Here is a 22,261-nt window from a genome sequence, read left to right on the forward strand (position 1 = left end):
TGTAAACAAAGAATCTGATTGTACGGATTGAGATGAAATTAAGACTTGGTAAATTATAAAAAACAATATAATTGATGTACAAAAGTCCCTTGTATATAAGATTCCCTCTACTGGTGATATTTGATCATAGGCATTGAACAGTAGTAGTACTAAGGGGGGGGGGGGGGTGGAGCAGGAGGAATCCATGTTGACATTGGTGGGACTGTGCCTAGACACCTTGGGAGGCTACTGCTGCTTAATATTCTTTGGCACCTCCATTCCTGTTAGTAGGGTCACCTGCGAAGGACAAACAGTTCCAAATGAGTTCATGACAGATTAAACTGCTGACTCGAGGTCCAGAATTTGAACCACAGTGCTCATTAACTCAGCATGATGTATATTTGCTGGTTAGTAACAATTCAAAAATACGGTGGGGCAAAAAAGTATTTACTCAGCCACCAATTGTGCAAGTTCTCCCACTTAAAAAGATGAGAGAGGCCTGTAATTTTCATCATAGGTACACTTCAACTATGAGAGACAAAATGAGAAGAAGAAAATCCAGAAAATCACATTGTAAGATTTTTTATGAATTTATTTGCAAATTATGGTGGAAAATAAGTATTTGGTCAATAACAAAAGTTTATCAAAATACTTTGTTATATACTCTTTGTTGGCAATGACAGAGGTCAAACATTTTCTGTAAGTCTTCACAAGGTTTTCACACACTGTTGCTGGTATTTTGGCCCATTCCTCCATGCAGATCTCCTCTAGAGCAATGATGTTTTGGGGCTGTTGCTGGGCAACACGGACTTTCAACTCCCTCCAAAGATTTTCTATGGGGTTGAGATCTGGAGACTGGCTAGGCCACTCCAGGACCTTGAAATGCTTCTTACGAAGCCACTCCTTTGTTGCCCGGGCGGTGTGTTTGGGATCATTGTCATGCTGAAAGACCCAGCCACGTTTCATCTTCAAATGTCCTTGCTAATGGAAGGAGGTTTTCACTCAAAATCTCACGATACATGGCCGCATTCATTCTTTCCTTTACACGGATCAGTCGTCCTGGTCCCTTTGCAGAAAAACAGCCCCAAAGCATGATGTTTCCACCCCCATGCTTCACAGTAGGTATGGTGTTCTTTGGATGCAACTCAGCATTCTTTGTCCTCCAAACATGACGAGTTTGAGTTTATACCAAAGAGTTATATTTTGGTTTCATCTGACCATATGACATTCTCCCAATCTTCTTCTGGATCATCCAAATGCTCTCTAGCAAACTTCAGACGGGCCTGGACATGTACTGGCTTAAGCAGGGGGACACGCCTGGCACTGCAGGATTTGAGTCCCTAGCGGCGTAGTGTGTTACTGATGGTAGGCTTTGTTACTTTGGTCCCAGCTCTCTGCAGGTCATTCACTAGGTCCCCCCCGTGTGGTTCTGGGATTTTTGGTCACCGTTCTTGTGATCATTTTGACCCCACGGGGTGAGATCTTGCGTGGAGCCCCAGATCGAGGGAGATTATCAGTGGTCTTGTATGTCTTCCGTTTCCTAATAATTGCTCCCACAGTTGATTTCTTCAAACCAAGCTGCTTACCTATTGCAGATTCAGTCTTCCCAGCCTGCTGTAGGTCTACAATTTTGTTTCTGGTGTCCTTTGACAGCTCTTTGGTCTTGGCCATAGTGGAGTTTGGAGTGTGACTGTTTTAGGTTGTGGACAGGTGTCTTTTATACTGATAACAAGTTCAAACAGGTGCCATTAATACAGGTAACGAGTGGAGGACAGAGGAGCCTCTTAAAGAAGAAGTTACAGGTCTGTGAGAGCCAGAAATCTTGCTTGTTTGCAGGTGACCAAATACTTATTTTCCACCATAAATAGCAAATAAATTCATTAAAAATCCTACAATGTGATTTTCTGGATTTTTTTTCTCATTTTGTCTGTCATAGTTGAAGTGTACCTATAATGAAAATGACAGGCCTCTCACATCTTTTTAAGTGGGAGAACTTGCACAATTGGTGGCTGACTAAATACTTTTTTGCCTCACTGTATATATGTGTACAGCCTATGCAGTTTAGCACATCCTTAATCTGGAGATTCATTTCATTTCTAAATTAAGCCGATAATCCTTGAATTTAGAGACAAAACTATCTGAATGAATTTCTGAAACCTAATCAGCTCTGTCTGACTATCAGTGCTCACCTGGACATTTCTGTTGATGCTGACAGCAGGCATGAAGACTCCCTCCAGGTTCTCAAAGGCCACGGGGCCATGCTGCTCTTTGTTGATGAAGAACGTTAGAGTGTACTTGTTCAGGTCCAGCAGGATGCCCACAGTGGCACCCTTGGAGATGCCCCCCTCGGCCCTGCAGAACACACACACAGAGTCTAGACCTAATGTACTACATCAAAACAGCTCACACAGGCCCTTTGAGAGTGGTCTGGGATCTCTGATGGGTAGAGGGATCCCAATGAGTCCAAAAACACTATGGAGCAAATGGTTTTGAGCGGAAAATCGTTTTCTCTATTCAAGACATTAGATTTGACCTAATTGCTAAATCTTTCGTGTTCGTATGTAGGCTATGTGTGATTTGATGTACAGTAAATCCCTAATATATTCAGAATACTTGTAGTCCAACAAATATATGAAAACATTCCCAAGCTTCTCCTTCAGGGTGTATATCTTTAAATAAAGAAAACAACCTGAGGTACTAAGTCCATAAACGCATCCATATCCAAACATCTGAAACACTTTGGCAGTGCAAAGCCGTATGTAAATAGTTACACTCAAACCAGTCAACTCATTGGAAACCCCAAAAGCCAGCAGTGTTTTAGTTTTTGAGAGTGAGCAGCTCAAACAACAAAATGGTGGAAGTGTGAAAGTGTGCCCCCAGTCAAACAGCTATGTCACAAAGCTAACTGGGCTCTACAGGGGGTTCCAGAGAAATCCGCTAGGCTAAAGAAACAAACAAGCAGGATTGCAGCACGATCAGCCTTTGGTGATTACCTGACATACAGTACATGTATCGTTGGCACTTTAATGAGGGAAATGAGTGAGTCATTGTGGTTGATAGGCTCCAACGTAACAGCTGACAGGAAGATAAATAATGAGGTTGGAGAAACCAAAAGATGATGTGCTATGAAAGACAAAAACAGGGAAACTCTTTAATCAACGACTGAAAATAGTAACTACTACTGTATTTTTGGTTTAACGAGGAAGGAGGATTCTGCTCTGGATATTCATGTCCCTGGGGCTACTGTAGGTTGCTAAGCCTGTGGCCTCTTTGTCTTTGAATCTATGTGTAATATTACTCTGTTACCCTGTGTAAAAGTAAATAAAAATTGATATTCACAAAACATAAGAGCACTGCCCTGAGAATAATCTCTTCCATTTCCAACTAACTGCCTGTCACACCCTGATCTGTTTCACCTGTCTTTGTGCTTGTCTCCACCCCCCTCCAGGTGTCACCCATTTGCCCCATTATCCCCTGTGTATGTATACCTGTGTTCTCTGTTTGTCTGTTGCCAGTTCGTCTTGTCTTGTCAAGCCTACCAGCGGTTTTTCCTGTACTACTGTTTTCGCTCTAGTCCCTGTTTTCTAGTTTTCCAGGTTTTGACCATTCTGCCTGCCTTGAACCTGCCTGCTGTTCTGTACCTTGTGACACTGCCCTGGATTACTGACCTCTGCCTACCCTGAACCTGCCTGTCGTTCTGTACCTTTCGGACTCTGCTCTGGATTACTGACCTCTGCCTGTCCTTGACCTGTCATTTGCCTGCCCCCCTGTTTTTGTAATAAACTTGTATTACTTCAAACTGTTGGCAAATGGGTCTTATCCTGAGGTCTGATACTGCCTACCAAGTATTGCAAGTGCGTACGTGTTTTAGTTCTGACAGTATGACACACAAAGCACATGATGGCTATTTCTAAACTCTGAAGCTGTGGAGGAGCAAGAGGAGCCTTCCTCCCCAGAGATGTGTCACCTACCTGTTGGTGTGGGAGTTGTTGTGCATGAACCAGCTGCGGTTGTTGTCCACGTACATGGCCCAGGCCTTATCATCCTTCCCCAGCATCATGTCCTTCATCGTATTGATCCTCGCCACCCCGAACGCAGGGTCCGGGTGGTTGTCATAGCGATCCACCCTGAGCTCCCAGTAATGGACCCCCTTGGAGAAGGCGGCTGTCCCCAGGACCACACGGTCATCGTAGCTGTTGCAGCTCACTGTCCGGTTCTCATTGGTCAACATGATGTCCCTGTGAGCCGAGGTGGGGTCGAAGGTGAACCAGGCCACTGCAGGAGAGACAAAGTAGAGCAGTAGGAGGAGTCAGAGCAAGATAAGAGTATTTCCAGGTCTCTAGGGCATGGTTGTCTGAGTGAACCTCATTGGAGGATGGAGCCCCATGAGAGCATGAAACATGATGCCAGTATAGAATGGCACGGTCAGCTAGGACCCCATGCTGGGCAGCATACTGTGAGATGACACATGAAATATTCACAAAGCAGCACAATGAAAAATTCTACTTCTCATTTAAAAGTCAAGCACTGGATTCATATTCATTCAGCAGCTCCTTGCCCATAAGGCACTGCTGTGTCAAACCATTGCAGTGTATTGCCTTAATTAGCCCCATTCCTCAAAGAGGCACTGCTATGTTAGAACAAACAGTTAACTGGCACACGACAGGCACTCACTAAGGCCTCCACATGCAGAGATCCATTGTTATTGCAGCTGGCAGAGCCAGAGCTGGAGCCGCCTGTACTCTGCTCAGTCTAAACTCTCTCCTTGTCCCGCTGCTCTGTCAGCTCAATCAATGGCATCAACAACCTATCCTCTCTCCCTCTCCCTGTCCCTCCCTCCACTCCCCATCCCAGTAATGGGAGGACAGGGAGAGGGAGGAGAGGGAGAGAGGATAGGCAGTTGATGCCATTGATTGAGTGCAAGGCTGGGATGGGGAGTGGAGGGATGGACGGAGAGAGCACGGCAATGCGCTGACAGCTGGCAGGCTAGAGTAATCACAGTCTGGCACGCTCTCGCTGTGAAACTTTGCTAAACTGCGAGACCACTTCCACTGTCTGTCAGCCCTATATCAGGACTGGACACCTCTTTAGTGGAGCTCCTTCATCTCTGGCTCTGCCATGGTGTTTACCGCTCTAAACCTGGAGGTTTCTGGGGACCCAGAGCTGACTAGTACCACCACACCCAGCCAGGACAGTGACAGATTGCACCAGTCGCCTTCCATTAAAGTGGGATCTGGGATACCATTGCTGTGGATTAGAACTCCGTAGTTAAGGACACAAACAAGAGCGTTGATGGGAGGACGAGGCTTTGTCGGCAAACAGCAGGCCTGGATGTCCCAGAGGACGAGCTCGGCTCAGGAGCGGTGAATAAAGAGTATCATTCTGTACCCCGGGCACTAATTAAGCCTGGTGTCCCCTGGTCCCCAGTTGGGTGGGGCAGGGGGGTTCTTCTCTTCCTTCCCTTTCATGTCTACAGTTAGGTCAACACAAAGTGAGAGAACACAGAACACCCACCATCAGATGTCTTCAGCACCACAGTCTTGCTATAGGGCCCCACTCCGGTGGAGTTGTAGGCCTTGACTCTGGCATTGTAGGAGCTGTTGAAGTGGAGGCCATCCACAGTGCACACAGTCTCCTTCCCTACATACACCTCCTGGGACACAGAGACATACAGTACAGCACAGGACCATCTGGCGTTAGTTAGAGCTCTGACTGCAGCATGTGCACTATGAATAATAAAATACGTGGCAGAGGCGACAACTGTTATCTATAGGAAACGGGTAGGACACCCTACTGCACATAGAATTACAGTGGAACTGTATTACGCATATTGAAATGAGCCTGGCTAAATAAAACACAGCTCATGCAAACCTTTTATTGCATAATGAGCATCAAACGTTTACATTCTTTGACTTAATCTACTGTTAAAACACCCGCCCGTGAAGTGCTCCACCCTAGTGTCAGACTACATGGAGCGTCGGACATGATGACACGTTCTCTAATGTGTGAAGTGAAGGATTATCTGACCCTGTATTGACCCCCGTTGCCGTCGTCCAGCTCCAGGATGTAGCCTTCGATGGGGTTGCTAGGGGGCACAGTGACCCTCCAGGCCAGGGTGGCACTGTTGTTGCGGGTGCAGCACTTCTCCAGCTGCAGCAGGGGGGCCGGGGGCACCGTGGCAGACTCCACTTGAATAGAAACGGATGGCAGGAACACCACAGAGGAGTTAACATCTATCTCTGCATGGATAGGTTGTGGTTGATAGTTGTTGGTGTCAGGCAGGTAAGAATATTGTCAGGGAAGAGTGCGGTAAAACATGCATGGGAGGAGAGCACTCTATCCCCTTAACGTGGTGGGCTGGTGTGGGCTGGCAGGTCTCAAGGAGGAAAGGGGGATTTGGATGATCATATAGCAACTCTGAAATACCTCCTGCGCTCTCCGTCTCTTTCAATCCACCTGCATGCATTTGTTTCAATAATGGAGTCTCCTGTATATCTGAAACATGATATTGGACATGGGTTGATGTGTGGTGCTTGACTTAGTTTGCAACATAGTGGAACTGATCAACTACTGTGCTTTCTCAGGGGAATGCTGGTTACATTTACCCTGGTTTCAAATCTCATTTGGTTTTACATGACGTTGTATTTGGAGCAGACTAAGTTGGTAACTGTGTACGGGGAAATCTTGTCTGCTTCAGTAGACAGATATGGAAAAGTGTTGGAGGGAAATGAAATAGATCGTATTTATATGACAAATATATCCTGGTATTCTAGGACATTGTCAGAGGATATACTGTGCACTACTAATCTTCCTCAGGTTTAGTCAAGCACAATATTTAAATAAATTGCTCTGGACACATAGTATGTTTTAATCAGATACTCAGAATATTGAACATGTGTGAAACATGGAGACCTTTTTGGTCAGTTTTGCAAAAGCATTTTTTCCACTTCACCAAGGTATAAAGCACAGAATAAGTGCAGGTGATGCATATCGCAAGAGACAAGTGCTTCTACTTAACTGCTGAACAGCCATACAAAAATACATCACAGGCACACTTGAAAGAGGAATCCACTGCAAGACTATCTAACAATGTAACAATATACTGTATGAAAATGTGTACGAATAGACTCAACACTACGCAAACAGTAGCAAGTATATGAATATGACTTAGAAATGAACACATATAGGTTACCTTTGCTCTGGACAAAGTCCAGCTGTAGTATGGTCTGCAGCAGGGGGTCTGTGTTCAGGGTCAGGTCAAACTCAGGGCCCACCTTGGGCTCCAAAGCCCCTTTGACCCACTGGTCCTGAGACGACGTCACACGTTTGATCAGCGCATCTGAGATCTACATAGAGACACACAGCAGGGGAGAAGCGCTTCAAACCAGCTACAACTCCACTAAAAGGTTCAGCTACAGTGTAATATACTCTTACAAAGTGCAACATGGTTTTAATGGACTTTTTATGGTTTCTCTGAGGCTTTGTGCTTCTGGAAAAATGCCAGCTGGAAATGTGCTGCATTAAGGAATAGCCAGCCCTGTAGGTTACCAGCTTTTCTAAGGATTTATATAAGCTTTTATGATACAGAGCACAGATTTTGTTCAGGGGTTATAAGAAACTGTACAATCAATATCACAAACATTTCAAGGGGGGAGAGAAGCACCAATTTACAGAAGAGAGTCTTTCATCTCTATTTCATCCTATTCAGACTGTTCTTTTTTTTTAAAGAGGAGAATCAATGGCTTCCAGCTAATGGTGAGGGGAACTAAATACGACAAGTCAACGTTTAACTCGATGAGGGTGTCACATACCAATGTTAACCATTATCAGGTTAACCTTTTATCAGCGCAAGTCAACGAGTATTGGTTTGGGATGACCTATTTATTACCTATTAAGTATCAATATCTTCATTTTGCAACAACAACACATTTTAATCAACATCTTGCTACAAGCTTAGCATATGCACTCTGAATCAATATTTATTAGTATAGTAAAATATATAAGCAGTTCTTTCAAAGGTCTTGATGTTAAGAATTTTTTTGGCAAGAGTTCTAATGATCTTCAAATTATTTGTTTTCAACCCTTTTTAGGAAATATATTTGGGAAAAATAGTTGTTGGCCTTAGCATTTAGCAGTAGGAAACAAGGACATCTGAGGGGAATGTGAGGGAAGTCAAGCAGGCTAGCCTCATCCACAGCCTGTCACACACTGATCTGTTTCACCTCTCTTTGTGATTGTCTCCACCCTCCTCCAGGTGTCGCCCGTTTTGTTCCTCTAACCTACCAGTGGTTTTCCCCTTGCCCCTGCCTTGTCTATATTCCTGTTTTCTAGTTTTCCCAGTTTTGTCCTTTCTGCCTAACCTGACCCTGAGCCTGCCTGCCCTCCTGTACCTTTGCCCCACTACTCTGGATTACCGACCTCTGCCTGACTCCGAGCCTGCCTGCCGTCCTGTACCTTTGCCCCACTACTCTGGTTTACCGACCTCTGCCTGACCCCGAGCCTGCCTGCCGTCCTGTACCTTTGCCCCACTACTCTGGTTTACCGACCTCTGCCTGACCCCGAGCATGCCTGCCGTCCTGTAACTTTGCCCCACTACTCTGGTTTACCGACCTCTGCCTGACCCCGAGCATGCCTGCCGTCCTGTAACTTTGCCCCACTACTCTGGATTACCGACCTCTGCCTGACCCCGAGCCTGCCTGCCGTTCTGTAACATTGCCTGCCCGTGTTCAAATTAATAAACTTTTATTACTTCGACATTGCCTGCACCTGGGTCTTACCTTCAAACATGATACAGCCTACTAGCAGAGCTCTAGCCCCATTCATCCATACATCACTACTGTACCTGCAGGAAGCCACTGGGGTCGTTCTCTTTGATCACCTCCAGACAGTACTCCATCATGCCCGTGGTCTGACGCAGCTTCATAGTGCAGTGTGTGATCTGGTCACGCACCACCTGAACACAGGGGAAGCCAGGAGGACACAGACAGGCACCCTTTAATGTAATATTAATACTGGGCAGGCATCTCACACACATACAGACACACACACATGCGCGTTTTTCCTTTTGGCTAAACACAAAGCACTGGGGAAAATGGATTTGGGCGGGTGTCAAAGCCATTCATTCACAGCTAATTGAAATTCAGTGGACTGTCAACATATTATGAGCCTTTGTTTGGGTAGACCACTTATACTTGCTCATGTGTTTAACTTATCTTTGCATTTTTGTGAAAAAGTATGGATTTTTGTGTTTATAAGATTATAAATTAAAAGGTCAGAAAAGGTTGATTAATTGGAAGGTATTTAATCACTCTATCAAATTAAGCCTTAGAATTCAAAACTAATGTAAGAAATAATTAGATTAAGCCACTGACACATTCAGGCCATTAGCCTATCATTAATTACATGTTCATAAATTATTCACCTGTCAACCGGTTTCATTATTTAAATAAATCCATTAAAATATAAAAAAATTAAATAAGCATAAAATGAACAATCCTGAATGGTAGACAGAATAAAATAACCCCAAAACAAACAAACCAGAGGACAGTCATGTCTATCAAATCATAATTAATATACATTTAGGTAAATCAAATGATATATAACAAATCCTTACATTATGCAACATTCAAACAATGCCACTCCAGCGGTCTATGGATTATGCCTGGACTAGTCTGTCACGAGTCACAAAAATGACTCTCTCCCTGGGAATGTGTAGTGTGGCGAAAGAGACCACTGATAAAAATACTGCTGACAGATTAATGGCTCGGATGAATTTAATTAGAGTAGAAAATGACGTTCACCGGCACACAAACACAACACTCCAGACTATTGAACAGGGGAAACAAATGCCCTCCATCTGGGATTGCAGGGTAAAAAAACAAACATTGTCCTGTAGATGCCATAAAGTAGTTACTCTCAACAGATTACCGTCACAACTGTTCCTAAAAAAAGGGATTTCAATCAAACGAAGCTCACAATCCAGGATCTTTTGGCTGAGAGTTGAGGAAAGACTGACTGCATCGGTTCTTGTTTTTATAACAAACAATAATGTGTTGGAAATGACAAATTATTTGCATAGTCAATTTACACACAGCACTGACACACATGCCACCAGACATGCCACCAGATGTCTTTTCACAGTCCCCAGGTCCAGAACAAAGTCAAGGAAATGTACAGTATTATACAGGGCTGTGATTGCATGTAACTCCCTTCCATCTCATATAGCACTAGTTAACAGCAAACCTGGTTTAAAAAAACAAATATAGCAACACCTCACAATGCCTTTCCCCATGTGACCTACTTTTTGTGCGTATGTACTGACATGTATGTGTAACTGATAGATACACACACTACATGTTCATGTACTTAAATGTATGTGAGTTGGATTTTGTCTGTAATGTATTTTTCTTTTGTGTGACTATTTCTCTTTTGTGTGACGCTATGACTAGCTGTCGCCATTGGCATTGGCTAATGGTGATCCTAAAGAATGTTAATCACCAACCATCTATCTCCACCATACTGTGGGAGAAGAGAGGTTATTGATACCGAATGCTGTCAAGACAATTGCTCTTTACTGGCGTTACCATATGGTTGTGTACTAAACTCCATAAAGCTCTTATTTTCCCATTGTAATCTTCTGAAAAGGACACATCAGTTTGACAGCCTTCATCATAGTGAAATGAAGAGACCTTTTTTTCTGCTGTGTGATGCTGCAACAGTCCTAGCTGCTCTTTAGCTTTAGCCCTGCTAAACACAACAGCTGTCCTCTGGAGCCCCAATCCCCAAGCCTGCACATTGAGCCTGGGCTTGGATCCATGTGACCCACTAAGAACTTAACACCAGCCAGCCTGCAGGCCCAGGCCCTCAGCTGAGGCTTCGGGGGGAGAAGAGAGGACAGGGAGGCGGAGAGGACAGAAATCTGCATCCAGATGCACCTCGACCTGGGCCAAGACAAGTTCACAAACTTGGATGCCCTTTGTGTCATGAAAGAGCTGCTAGCTGAGGTAAAAGAGGCAGTCTATCACTACTTAGGGTTGTAATATGAATAATATGTAACTATTGATCATCTGTGTTAAGTATGCAAAGTATGGTTAACATGTCTGATGCAGAGAGAGTACTGTGATTATTGTTATAAATAAACCATGGCCCTGCTGTGTCTGTCCGCCCATCTGAATCCTGCCACCTGTATGTTACAGTCAACATGACCTTGTCCCCAGGATAATGGTGCACATACAATCTGAGCTCGGGAAGAAGTGTCTGGGGCAGTCAACATGACGTTGTCCCCAGGATAATGGTGCACATACAATCTGAGCTCGGGAAGAAGTGTCTGGGGCAGTCAACATGACGTTGTTATCCATCAGCCGTCGCAGCGACCATCCTTCTGACCCACCTTGAGCTTGTACTCCCTCTCCTTGGTGACCTTGGTGAGGAGCTTGGCTTTCTGCCTCGTCAGAGCCTCAATCAGGGCATCACACTGAGCCACCAAGCAGGCCTCAAACTCCACCCCGTTCTCCTGCGAGGGACACAACACATCACATCGCTCAATAAAAGAACAGGGAGGTACAGGAAGGTACAGGGTGCTAGGGCCAGGCACAGAGGGGACGGGGGACACTAGCGGACTACATATGATAACACCACAGTGATTGCTGCTAAATCTTCCATAATCACCACTGCATATCAATCATTTACCTAAGCGCAGGTGAGATAGTGAATTATATTCGAGTTACACTCTGCACCCCGGTTCAAGGATGAAGAAAATGGTTAGAGACTCTAACTCTACTGAGCTGAGCAGAGCTGGGATTTTACTCAAATACAATCCCCTCAACCCCAGAATAAGAGTCTTAATGCACAGACTGATAAGACATGGCAGTGCAGTAAGTGTATAAAAGCTGTGACAGGCTGGGGCAGTCCGTGTGGACAGCAGCCCTTTCCTACTTTAGCTCTTAGCGTGGTCACAAACAGAAACGTTTGTTCCCACCGGGCGATAAGAAGTGCTTTGGATGTAGTGCCGGTGTTCGTTGCAGAATGAAAAGAGTCCAGAAAGTGACATTGTATGATTCCGGAGCATCCTTCCTCTTTCTTTTTAGTGTTTCGTTAAAGCCGACAGGCACAGGTAAGTAGGTTATGGGGAATACAGGTTACATTGACATTTCTATATATGTTGACGTTCTCATTTGAAATACCAGACACGTAATCAAAAAGAGAATGTTACCTGTATCTGCTGAAGCATGTTCTTCAACTGCATTAGGAATTCCTTGGCATCCTTGGCTTTATCTGACACACCGTTCAAAGCTTGGGAGAGTTGACACTGTGAATGAAAAACGGGCAATTATTAATCCAAAACTAATCAAAACACTCTCCGTGTCACTTCTCTAACATGTTATGATTAAAGCTAATTGTCCCAGAAATATACAGTATGGGCAGTAATTTATACTAATTAACCCCATACTTAAGCCCAACCACACAGCAACGACCTCTGAGTTCATAGTAATCAAGGAGATTACAAATTCAAACGAGGGCCTCAAAACCATGTTTAGAGGTCAAACCTTTCAGCAGATCTGCTCTGAGCTGAGGCTCATGGACCATGAGTGAAGGGTAATCATGGTGTACACCAACCCTGCTGTGATCAATCTGGCCCGGATCCACACCTCCCTCCTCCCACCTCCCTCCCGCTCCTCCCACCTGCCCCTATTCCTCTGGGCTTCTCTATCAGTCTCAGTCAGGGCTTCTCTGGGGCTGGGCCTCTGTGGGCTGCGTGCGTCGGGTTCAGGAGGGACACAAATCAAGCCAGCCCTCCACGGTTCATTAATGTGCCATCTGGCCCAGCAAGCTGTCTGTCCGCGCCGCTAACAAGGGGATGAGTGATTCCGCTCCCCTGTGTGGTTTCTTTCCACCAGGGCCCCAGCCACAGCTCCTGACAAGACAAGGGGGCAGTGCCAGCCCAGTGTTTATCGGCTCAGACCTTTTTCTCTCTGTGACACTTTGTCAGGGTGACCTCCAGGGGTCAGGGGGAGGGGGCTGGTAACCCTCCTATGGGGAGAGAGCCTGTTACTTGACAACCTCCTGCATATCACCAATTAATGTCCTTTCACTGGGTTGTCCTCGTTTATCCTAACAGTGTATAATGTGAGAGTTTGATTCGATATGGACCAGAAGGATGCTACTGCTTAACATGAAAACATTATCAAGGGACCCATATCGTCAAGGTCTTATCAGTCTTGTCATTAGCCCCCCTTGTAAGATGTAGTTATTATTTATGAGCTAATATTAAACTTCAGTGTAATTAGGATCGGGATGCTGCCCTCGTGTGGCTCAGAACTGGCAGTGACCTAATTAGTGGTAGAATACAGCACCAGCCCCTTCACTGTCACTAAGGATGACAGGTCAGTTATAGCAGGAGAAACCTGTTAGAGTCATTTCCACTAGGCAGAGTCGTCAATTCAACGTCTATTCCACGCTGGTTCAACGCAACTTCGTTGAAATGACGTTAAAAAAAGCGTTGATTCAACCCGTGTGTGATCAGTGGGAAGGGTCATAAGATGAAAGGTGAGGCTCTATTTAAACGACTCGTTTTAAAAAGTACCTCTCATTTTAAAATGTACCCTTTATTGTAAATGTATTTCCTCCAGACAAATAGGAAGAGGCGTCCTTTTTCCTGACAGCAGCATTCTTCCTCTGAAGGAGCCCCAGTAATGTCATCAGAGAGAGAGAACACTTAAGTAATGTGCGTGACATTCAAGAGCAGAGGGTTTCAAGTAGGGGAGAAGGTGTGTTATCCATTTCTAACCCAGTGTTAAGGGATCGGAGTAAGGCAATACATACAGTAGCTGCAGTGTTGATCTGCGGTGTTGACCTTGATTCCAAATGGGTCCTCAGGGACATGCCAGGAGGACTGGGTCAGATTCAGGAAGCCCCACCGCCTCCACCCCTTTCTCTTCCCCCTCTTTTTCCTCCATCTCCTCCATCTTCTCCTCCCTCACTCAGCAGCTGTGTCATTAACGCTCCACATCTGGATGAGAGCAGAACCAATCTCCCTCCCCTGCTCAGCCTCACACAAATCCTCTGGCCGTGTGGCACACTGCTCCACCACTGATATTTTACAACATGGCCACAACAGCCATCACAGCCCAGCATGACCAGCACAGACCCCCAGGCAAATTAAGAACAACCCAAATAAAGCATGAAATCAGAGCACACACAATATTTACCAGTTTAGGAAAATATCCAGAGGATGATTCAATTGAAAATGTAGTAAAAGTAATATTGCCTTAACAATTTATCAAATATTTATAGGATTTGCTACATTAATATATTGTGTGTATGAATATACATAATATGGACACATTTTATGATATTAAAAAACAGCACAAAAGACATTTGCAAGGAATAATTCATTCTTTCTTTTTTCATACTGTGACAGTGTTACAATCATTGACACACGCAAAGTATAACATCTATTTGAGATATCGCATATTGTGAAGCTCGTTACATATATTTCAAAAGGTAAGAGTCGTGATATCCATTAGGCCTCATTTTCAGCAACAGTCTGGTAACTTGCCTCCATGTATCCATGGTAACCCTTGAGGTATGCGCACACAGCACTACACTAAGGTCTTGTCCAAGCACTCATTCTTGCCTCTAAAAATAGCTCAAAATGATTCTCCTGTTCCTATGCCTTTGGTTACAGTAGTTGCACACATACAGTACACTCATCCTTTATGCCTGGCTACCCCATCACCAAACGCTTATTCAACACAACATGAACCAAGTCTAGTGTACTGGGTACTATGCAGCTAGAGTATGGCACAGCACAGATATTCCATGGGATGGGAGATACCACACTGTACTTAACCTACATTCTGGAGCCAATGCCGTTGCAGGGTCTGGGAGAGGGGCTCTATATGCCTGAGGTAGCAGAACAACCTGTCATTAGCTACATTACCATCTGAATCTAGGCTAGCCAGCCAGCCAGCTGACCCAGCCAGACTCTGCTCTTACTTGGCTAGCCCCTTCCCGTCCTGTACAAGCTGGGGGGCATCCTCTCCTATATGAATCTCTTTCAATGGTCAAAACCACAGACTTCTGTATCTATTCTTATCCACATAACCGCACTGGAATGTAGCCCCATCCTCCATTATCCATTAGTACTCTACAAATGTGCTGATCAGATTCTATCCATGACTATGACATTGGTCCATAAATAGGTTGATGTAGTTCAAATGTAGGCCTTCCCAATATGTCATCCTTTCTCTTAATGACAGGATAACAACCCCTTTTAACAAAATGTGGAATTGAAAAGAAAGGAACCATGGTTTCTTTCATCTCCTAAAAGGTTCTTTGTGGTCATGTATAATGTGCGGTATTTGGGAATTCAGGACACAACTAAAGGACCTGAGTCTGTTGTACTGCTGAGTGATTAGTGCTTTTTGAGGTCAGTTCGGTTTCGGTTTTATAATAAAAAAAATAACGCTTTTTTTCAATTTCGGGTTTCAAAATATTTTTGGGGCACATTAAATGCACTATGTATTATGTGGGTTGAATGCTGTAACAACACAGAATAAAACAATTAATCCAATTCCGTGATGGTAATGACTGTCCATTACTGCTTATCACTTATTAACCATCATTTATTCACATTACTTTACTTCTGTTGTTGTGTATATTACATTTGTTTTATTTGATGACTTTATCATTTCATTCCATGTCATCATCTCATCTCTATAGAGCTGCTGTCTGTGCCGTCTGACAAAGTCACCATTTTAGTCGTTCTTCAAAGGAAATAAGGCATACTTTTATGACTGCTGAATACCAACTATCAAATCACTTTATGTATTTTCAGGTAGAGATACAGTAGCTCGCGAAGCAACTGCTCTAATTCACTCTCAATCGTCTTCCATCTCTTTACTGATGTCGGGTCAATAAGTTGTTAAAACCTCTTTTTAAACACTGACATTTCGGTTAATTGCTCAGTACTAGTCGGTTGGGCCCTGCACTGGACTTGGTGGGGCCCAAATGCTCATGCCTGCTGCAGCCTGGTGAGCAATGCCCTGGCCTAGTGTACGCATGTGCAGAGTTTGGTACCAGTGTGTAGCGTGTGTGCGGGGGCATTAAATATACTATACACTGAATCTGGGTGTTTCTGCTTGGCTGCCCATAGGACATCCATAGGAAACTTCACTACCGTGACTTTTCATCCAAACGCTTATCTGAGGCTTATCGGCTAGTAAATACATATTCATGATGTATTCCCAGCAAGCATTTTTGTCACTCACTCACACTGTCACTGTTAAAGGGGAGACAAATGCCATTGATACCCTAAGGCAGTCCCTTGTTTTCCGTTTGTTCCATTTGACATACTGTAAATAACATCAACACAACTTGACATTACTTTCAAATCATGTTTGTAAAAGCATCCCCGAGGAGGAATATAAGATTGACTACTGAAGGTCCAGCAAAAAACAAATGGGGGCTCTCATTCACAGTGGACGTGGGTCAGCACACACAGGCGTCTCCATTATCAGTATCTCTGCAGCATGGAGGATGACAATTGCCTCTGAGACACAATCTATCTGTGGTCATAAAACAATCCTCGGAGTAGTAGCCGCTCTCTCTCTCTCTCTCTCTCTCTCTCTCTCTCCTTTCAACACTGCAATCTCCAAGCCCTCCTACCCTAACTAACAGACTGGTTGTTGAATCTGTTCAACTGAGTTCTCTGTCAGATCCTAGAAGAGGACAGTCGATAGGAAAGCATGTCAGAGCTCGAGGGCGGATCTGGAGCTGTGGATGGGAAGGATTGTGAGTAATAGGTTTGTATTAGTCCCCAGTGTCACAACAAAATCCCATCCAAGTGACAGTGACATAGATAGCTGCCTGGTGCAGTGGAATCATTCAAGGGGAGGCATGCAGAGTAGACCCAAGCCAATATCTACAGTGAAGAGGGATAGTGTAGCTTCAAGAGGGCTCCGAGATCATTTGCCATAATAGTAGGCCAATACATTCGTGTCCTTTTCATCCCCTAATGTCTCCCTCCATCTATCCCTCCCTCTCTCTCTCTCTCTCCCTCTCTCACACACACACACACACTCCCTCCAACCTGAGCAGAGCTCACTTGACCATCCCATTCTTGCCAATACAGATCGTTGGCCATAAAATACAGCACAAAATGGACAGCATGCTGGAGTGTATTCGATCTCACTCGACCAGGAAATATATTAACGAAGCACTTCTGCATCTTGTATTTATAGGGCTCACCACTTATAAACACCGCTTCACACTTACAGTATGCGATTTTCATGGTCCATTTGTGGGACAGTAGGCTAGTGTGATAAAGGTCAACTGTACTCATAACAACCCTTATCAGTGAGTGGGAAGGAGGCATGCTGTTTGATGGGAAGAATACCCCAGGGCTCTCCAAATCACACAACATGTACGATTAGTGGCCCAGTTTGGCTTTTAATTAAATTGGTGAATTTGGGTGTGATAGCTCAATGTGCATCTCTACTATCTATCAAAGTGTCAGTCTGCCTATAGGCATCCTATGCCTCTTCACCATGTAGTGGGCGCTGAGGAAACCATGGGGCACTGTTACACAGCGCCGGTGACCTATTCGCAAATTCAAATGGCAAACCCAGAGCTGTTGGCAGGAACAATCTGGGATAGAAACTGGAGAACAGTGACCTGACACTGGTGAGTCAGGCTATTGGGCTGCTTTTTTTTCTTTCTCTGTGATTAAGCTATACGGTGTTGCTGCCTGGTTACTGTCAGTAAAGGCTACCACTGATGCACTCAGTTGGAGTGATTTAAATGGCACTGATGACATGTGATGATGTGATGCTGCAGAGCAGCTTATTATGATGCTGGCCAAGGCCATCCCCACCAGCCTTCATCCTTACCTTGTGCTGTTTCCACATGGCAGCTAAAGGTTTTAAATCATGACTCCCGTGTTTGCCACCCTCAAGACACTTCATACACACTGGAGTCTTGCAGTTGACGCAGTACATGCTAAAGTTCTCCATGTCATGGTCTGCACACGTTCCCTGTTTGCGTATGGTGCCGGCGGGCGTCTGCTGGCTTCCAGCCGCGGGCGATTGGGTCGGTGGCAGTAATCGATGTTTGGCCAGCGGTCCACGGGAAGGGTGGCATCGCTGCTGGCAAGGTGTGCAGTAAAACACGTCGCACTGTTCGCACATCACAGTGGCATCGACAGGGTTGCGGTCACACAGCTGACATTTCACGTTGGCAGAGCGGTTCTGCTGATAACGAGACACGATCGCCTCCAGTAGCCGGTTACGTGGGAAGCCCCTCAGTCCCCGCTCATCCAGAGAGACACTACGGTGACAGAGAGGACACGTTATGGAGCAGTGGCGGTGCACCAGAGTCGGAGGAAACACCCGTATCCCATTTGGAGACTTGAGGCACGGCGTGTATGATCCATAGCCGCTGTCCGTTTCACTATACATGCTCATTTTGTCCATATCCAAATAATCGTAGTCCGAGTTCCCGGAGGCACGGTTTTGCGGAGGTGTTTCTCCTTCTGGGGTCTGTACAATGATATTTCGGGCGCACGCCAAACACACATTGTGTGAGCAGGGTAAAAGAATAGGATCCTTGAAAAGAGAGCCGCAAACGGGGCATTTTAATTCTTCATCCATCGTGTCTTCTATAAAACGCTCCTCACACAGTGCACAAGAGCAGCGATCAATGAAAACAGACCAGCACTATATGACAACGAACAGCTCCCTCGACTGGTTTACGCAGGCGCGGGCGAGGGGGGGTTGTAGTCAGAGCGGATGGGTTCTGAAAACGCATCTTCACAATAACAAGTTCACTTTGAACAAAAAAACTACAAGACCCGTAATCCAAGTGAGCAGCCGTGAAAAGTATTGTGGAGCCAAGTCACACCTTGGTGATAAAACTGTTATTAACCAGTGTCTAACCCAAAGGGTAGCAGTGGCACCTGCCCTGCACATTTCCGATGCTATTGAATATGCAATGCATATGTTGGTGGTGATTTTATTTTATTTAGAGTTTCAACCTAATCTTTTAATGAAATTCAAGATGCATGTTCTGAATTAATAAAATTGGCAATTTACCCAGAACGTTTCCCTTTTCTCACTAACATACATATAGACAGAACTACACTATGTATGCAAAAGTATGAGGACACCACTTCAAAGTAGTGGATTCGGATATTTCAACCACACCCGTTGCTGATAGGTGTATAAAATCGAGCACAGGTCATGCAATCTCCATAGACAAAATTTGGCAGTAGAATGGCCTTAGTGAAGAGCTCAGTGACTTTCAACATGGAACCATCATAGGATGTCACCTTTCCAACAAGTCAGTTCATCAAATTTTGGCCCTGCTAGAGCTGCCCCGGTCAACTGTAAGTGCTGTTATTGTGAAGTGGAAACATCTAGGAGAAACAACGGCTCAGCCGCAAGGTGGTAGGACACACAAGCTCACAGAATGGGACCACTGAGTGCTGAAGCGTGTAGCACATAAAAATGGTCTGTTCTCCATTGCAACACTCACTCCCGAGTTCCAAACTGCCTCTGGAAGCAACGTCAGCACAAGAACTGGCCGAGCAGCAGCACACAAGCAGTGGAAACACGTTCTCTGGTGTGATGAATCAGGCTTCACAATCTGGCAGTCCGATGGACGAATATGGGTTTGGCAGATGCCAGGAGAACGCTGCCTGCCCCAATGCATAGTGCCAACTGTAAAGTTTGGTGGATGAGGAATAATGGTCTGGGGCTGTTTTTTTATGGTTAGGGTCCCTTAGTTCCAGTGAAGGGAAATCTTAATGCTACAGCATACAATTACATTCTAGACTATTCTGTGCAAGTGTTTGGTGAAGGACCCTTTCCTGTTTCAGCATGAAAATGCCCCCATGCTCAAAGCAAAGTCCATACAGAAATGGTTTGTCGAGATTGGTGCGGAAGAACTTGACTGGCCTGCACAGAGTCCTGAACTCAACCCCATCGAACACCTTTGGGATGAATTGAACTGCAAGCCAGGCCTAATCGTCCAACATCAGTAGCCAAACTCACTAGTACTCTTGTGTCTGAGTGGAAGCAAGACCCGGCAACAATGTTCCAACATCTAGTGGAAAGCCTTCCTAGAAGAGTAGAGGCTGTTATGGCAGCAAGGGGTGACCAACTCCATATTAATGCCCATGATATGGGAATGAGATGTTCAACAAATAGGTGTCCACATACTTTGTGTACTGTATATCTATCCATGATTCACATGCTTTGCATACGCACCCGTTGTTCTTGCCAAATTGGTTGGCATTACTGTGTCACTGTCATTGAAATGTGCAACTGTCAGGCATAATTAACCAGTCAGGACAATATAATGTGTCCCCTGGCCCTAACATGTGCATTGGAGCAGTTACATCCATTGTGGCAGTTTATAAATCAATTGGTCTCAGATTACCTGAGATCTAATCAAAGGGTGTCATATTAGGATTCTAATTGCTTCATGCAATGGGAAAAACATCACAACATGAACAATTCATAATTAATGCTTTGTATGACACAATCCCAAATTAGACCATCAAAAAAAGACTAGGCTATCTTTAATTTAATGATTTCAAGAGTAATATTTGATTCCAATTATGCAGGAAATATGGTAGCTTTCACAACTCCCCCCCCCCCCCCAAATGTCAATCATATCCATAGCAGTTATTTCAAATGGAAAATAATTGTCTCTCGAAAAGCTTCATCACACAGAATATGATTTATCACCTAGCCTACTATGTGAGTTTGTTACAATAAGTTTCACTGGTTCATTTGGTTTGCTCTAAATTAACCACTCAGCAAGTGGCTGAAGAGCATCCTTGAAAAATCTGCACTCTTCGTGTCCTTTCCCCAAAACACATGTAAATATTGGACGATAAATTGTGCCTTCCTGTATTATACCTACAGTTGAAGTCAGAAGTTTACATACACTTAGGTTAGAGTCATTAAAACTAATTTTTCAACCACTCCACAAATTCTTGTTAACAAACTATAGTTTTGGCAAGTCAGTTAGGACATCTACTTTGTGCATGACAAGTAATTTTTCCAACAATTGTTTTCAGACAGATTATTTCACTTATAATACACTCTATCACAATTCCAGTGGGTCAGAAGTTTACATACATTAAGTTGACTGTGCCTTTAAACAGCTTGGAAAATTCCAGAAAATTATGTCATGGCTTTAGAAGCTTCTGATAGGCTAATTGACATCATTTGAGTCAATTGGAGGTGTACCTGTGGATGTATTTCAAGGCCTACGTTCAAACTCAGTACCTCTTTGCTTGACATCATGGGAAAACCAAAATAAATCAGCCAAGACCTCAGAAAATAAATTGTAGACCTCCACAAATCTGGTTCATCCTTGGGAACAATCTCCAAACGCCTGAAGGTACCACATTCATCTGTTCAAACAATAGTACGCAAGTATAAATACCATGGGATCACGCAGCCGTCATACCGCTCAGGAAGGAGACGCGTTCTGTCTCTTAGAGATGAATGTACTTTGGTGCGAAAAGTGCAAATCAATCCCAGAACAGCAAAGGACCTTGTGAAGATGCTGGAGGAAACAGATACAAAAGTATGTATATCCACAGTAGAACGAGTCCTATATCGACATAACCTGAAAGGCCGCTCAGCAAGGAAGCAGCCACTGCTCCAAAACCGCCATAAAAAAAGCCAGACTACGGTTTGCAACTGCACATGGGGACAAAGATCGCACTTTTTGGAGAAATGTCCTCTGGTCTGATAAAACAAAAATAGAACTGTTTGGCCATAATCACCATCGTTATGTTTGGAGGAAAAAGGGGGATGCTTGCAGGCCCGAAGAACACCATTACATCCGCGAAGCACGGGGGTGGCAGCATCATGTTGTGGGGGTGCTTTGCTACAGGAGGGTCTGGTGCATTTCACAAAATAGATGGCATCATGAAGATAGAAAATTATGTGGATATATTTAAGCAACATCTCAAGACATCAGTCAGGAAGTTAAAGCTTGGTCGCAAATGGGTCTTCCAAATGGACAATGACCCCAAGCAGACTTCCAAAGTTGTGACAAAATGGCTTAAGGACAACAAAGTCAAGGTATTGGAGTGGCCATCACAAAGCCCTGACCTCAATCCTATAGAAACTTTGTGGGCAGAACTGAAAAAGTGTGTGCGAGCAAGGAGGCCTACAAACCTGACTCAGTTACACCAGCTGTCAGGAGGAATGGGCCAAAATTCACTCAACTTATTTTGGGAAGCTTGTGGAAGGCTACCAGA

General features: G+C 44.5%; 1 protein-coding gene across 1 annotated transcript; it reads right to left on the reverse strand.

Annotated features, from left to right (window-relative positions):
• Window positions 1-159: 159 nt before the first annotated feature.
• LOC115139416 (E3 ubiquitin-protein ligase TRIM9) lies at window positions 160-18,674 on the reverse strand. The gene is made up of 10 exons (XM_029676762.2): window positions 17,871-18,674; window positions 12,191-12,286; window positions 11,369-11,491; window positions 8,822-8,932; window positions 7,172-7,325; window positions 6,007-6,167; window positions 5,494-5,632; window positions 3,951-4,254; window positions 2,169-2,331; window positions 160-276 (listed from the first exon to the last, which is right to left on the reverse strand). The coding sequence occupies exons 1-10, from the start codon at window positions 18,627-18,629 to the stop codon at window positions 226-228; spliced, it is 2,061 nt and encodes a 686-aa protein (XP_029532622.1). The 5' UTR covers window positions 18,630-18,674; the 3' UTR covers window positions 160-225.
• Between the last annotated feature and the right edge of the window lie 3,587 nt (window positions 18,675-22,261).

This window comes from Oncorhynchus nerka, linkage group LG13 (assembly GCF_034236695.1).
Source record: "Oncorhynchus nerka isolate Pitt River linkage group LG13, Oner_Uvic_2.0, whole genome shotgun sequence".
Classification (NCBI taxonomy): Eukaryota; Metazoa; Chordata; class Actinopteri; order Salmoniformes; family Salmonidae; genus Oncorhynchus; species Oncorhynchus nerka.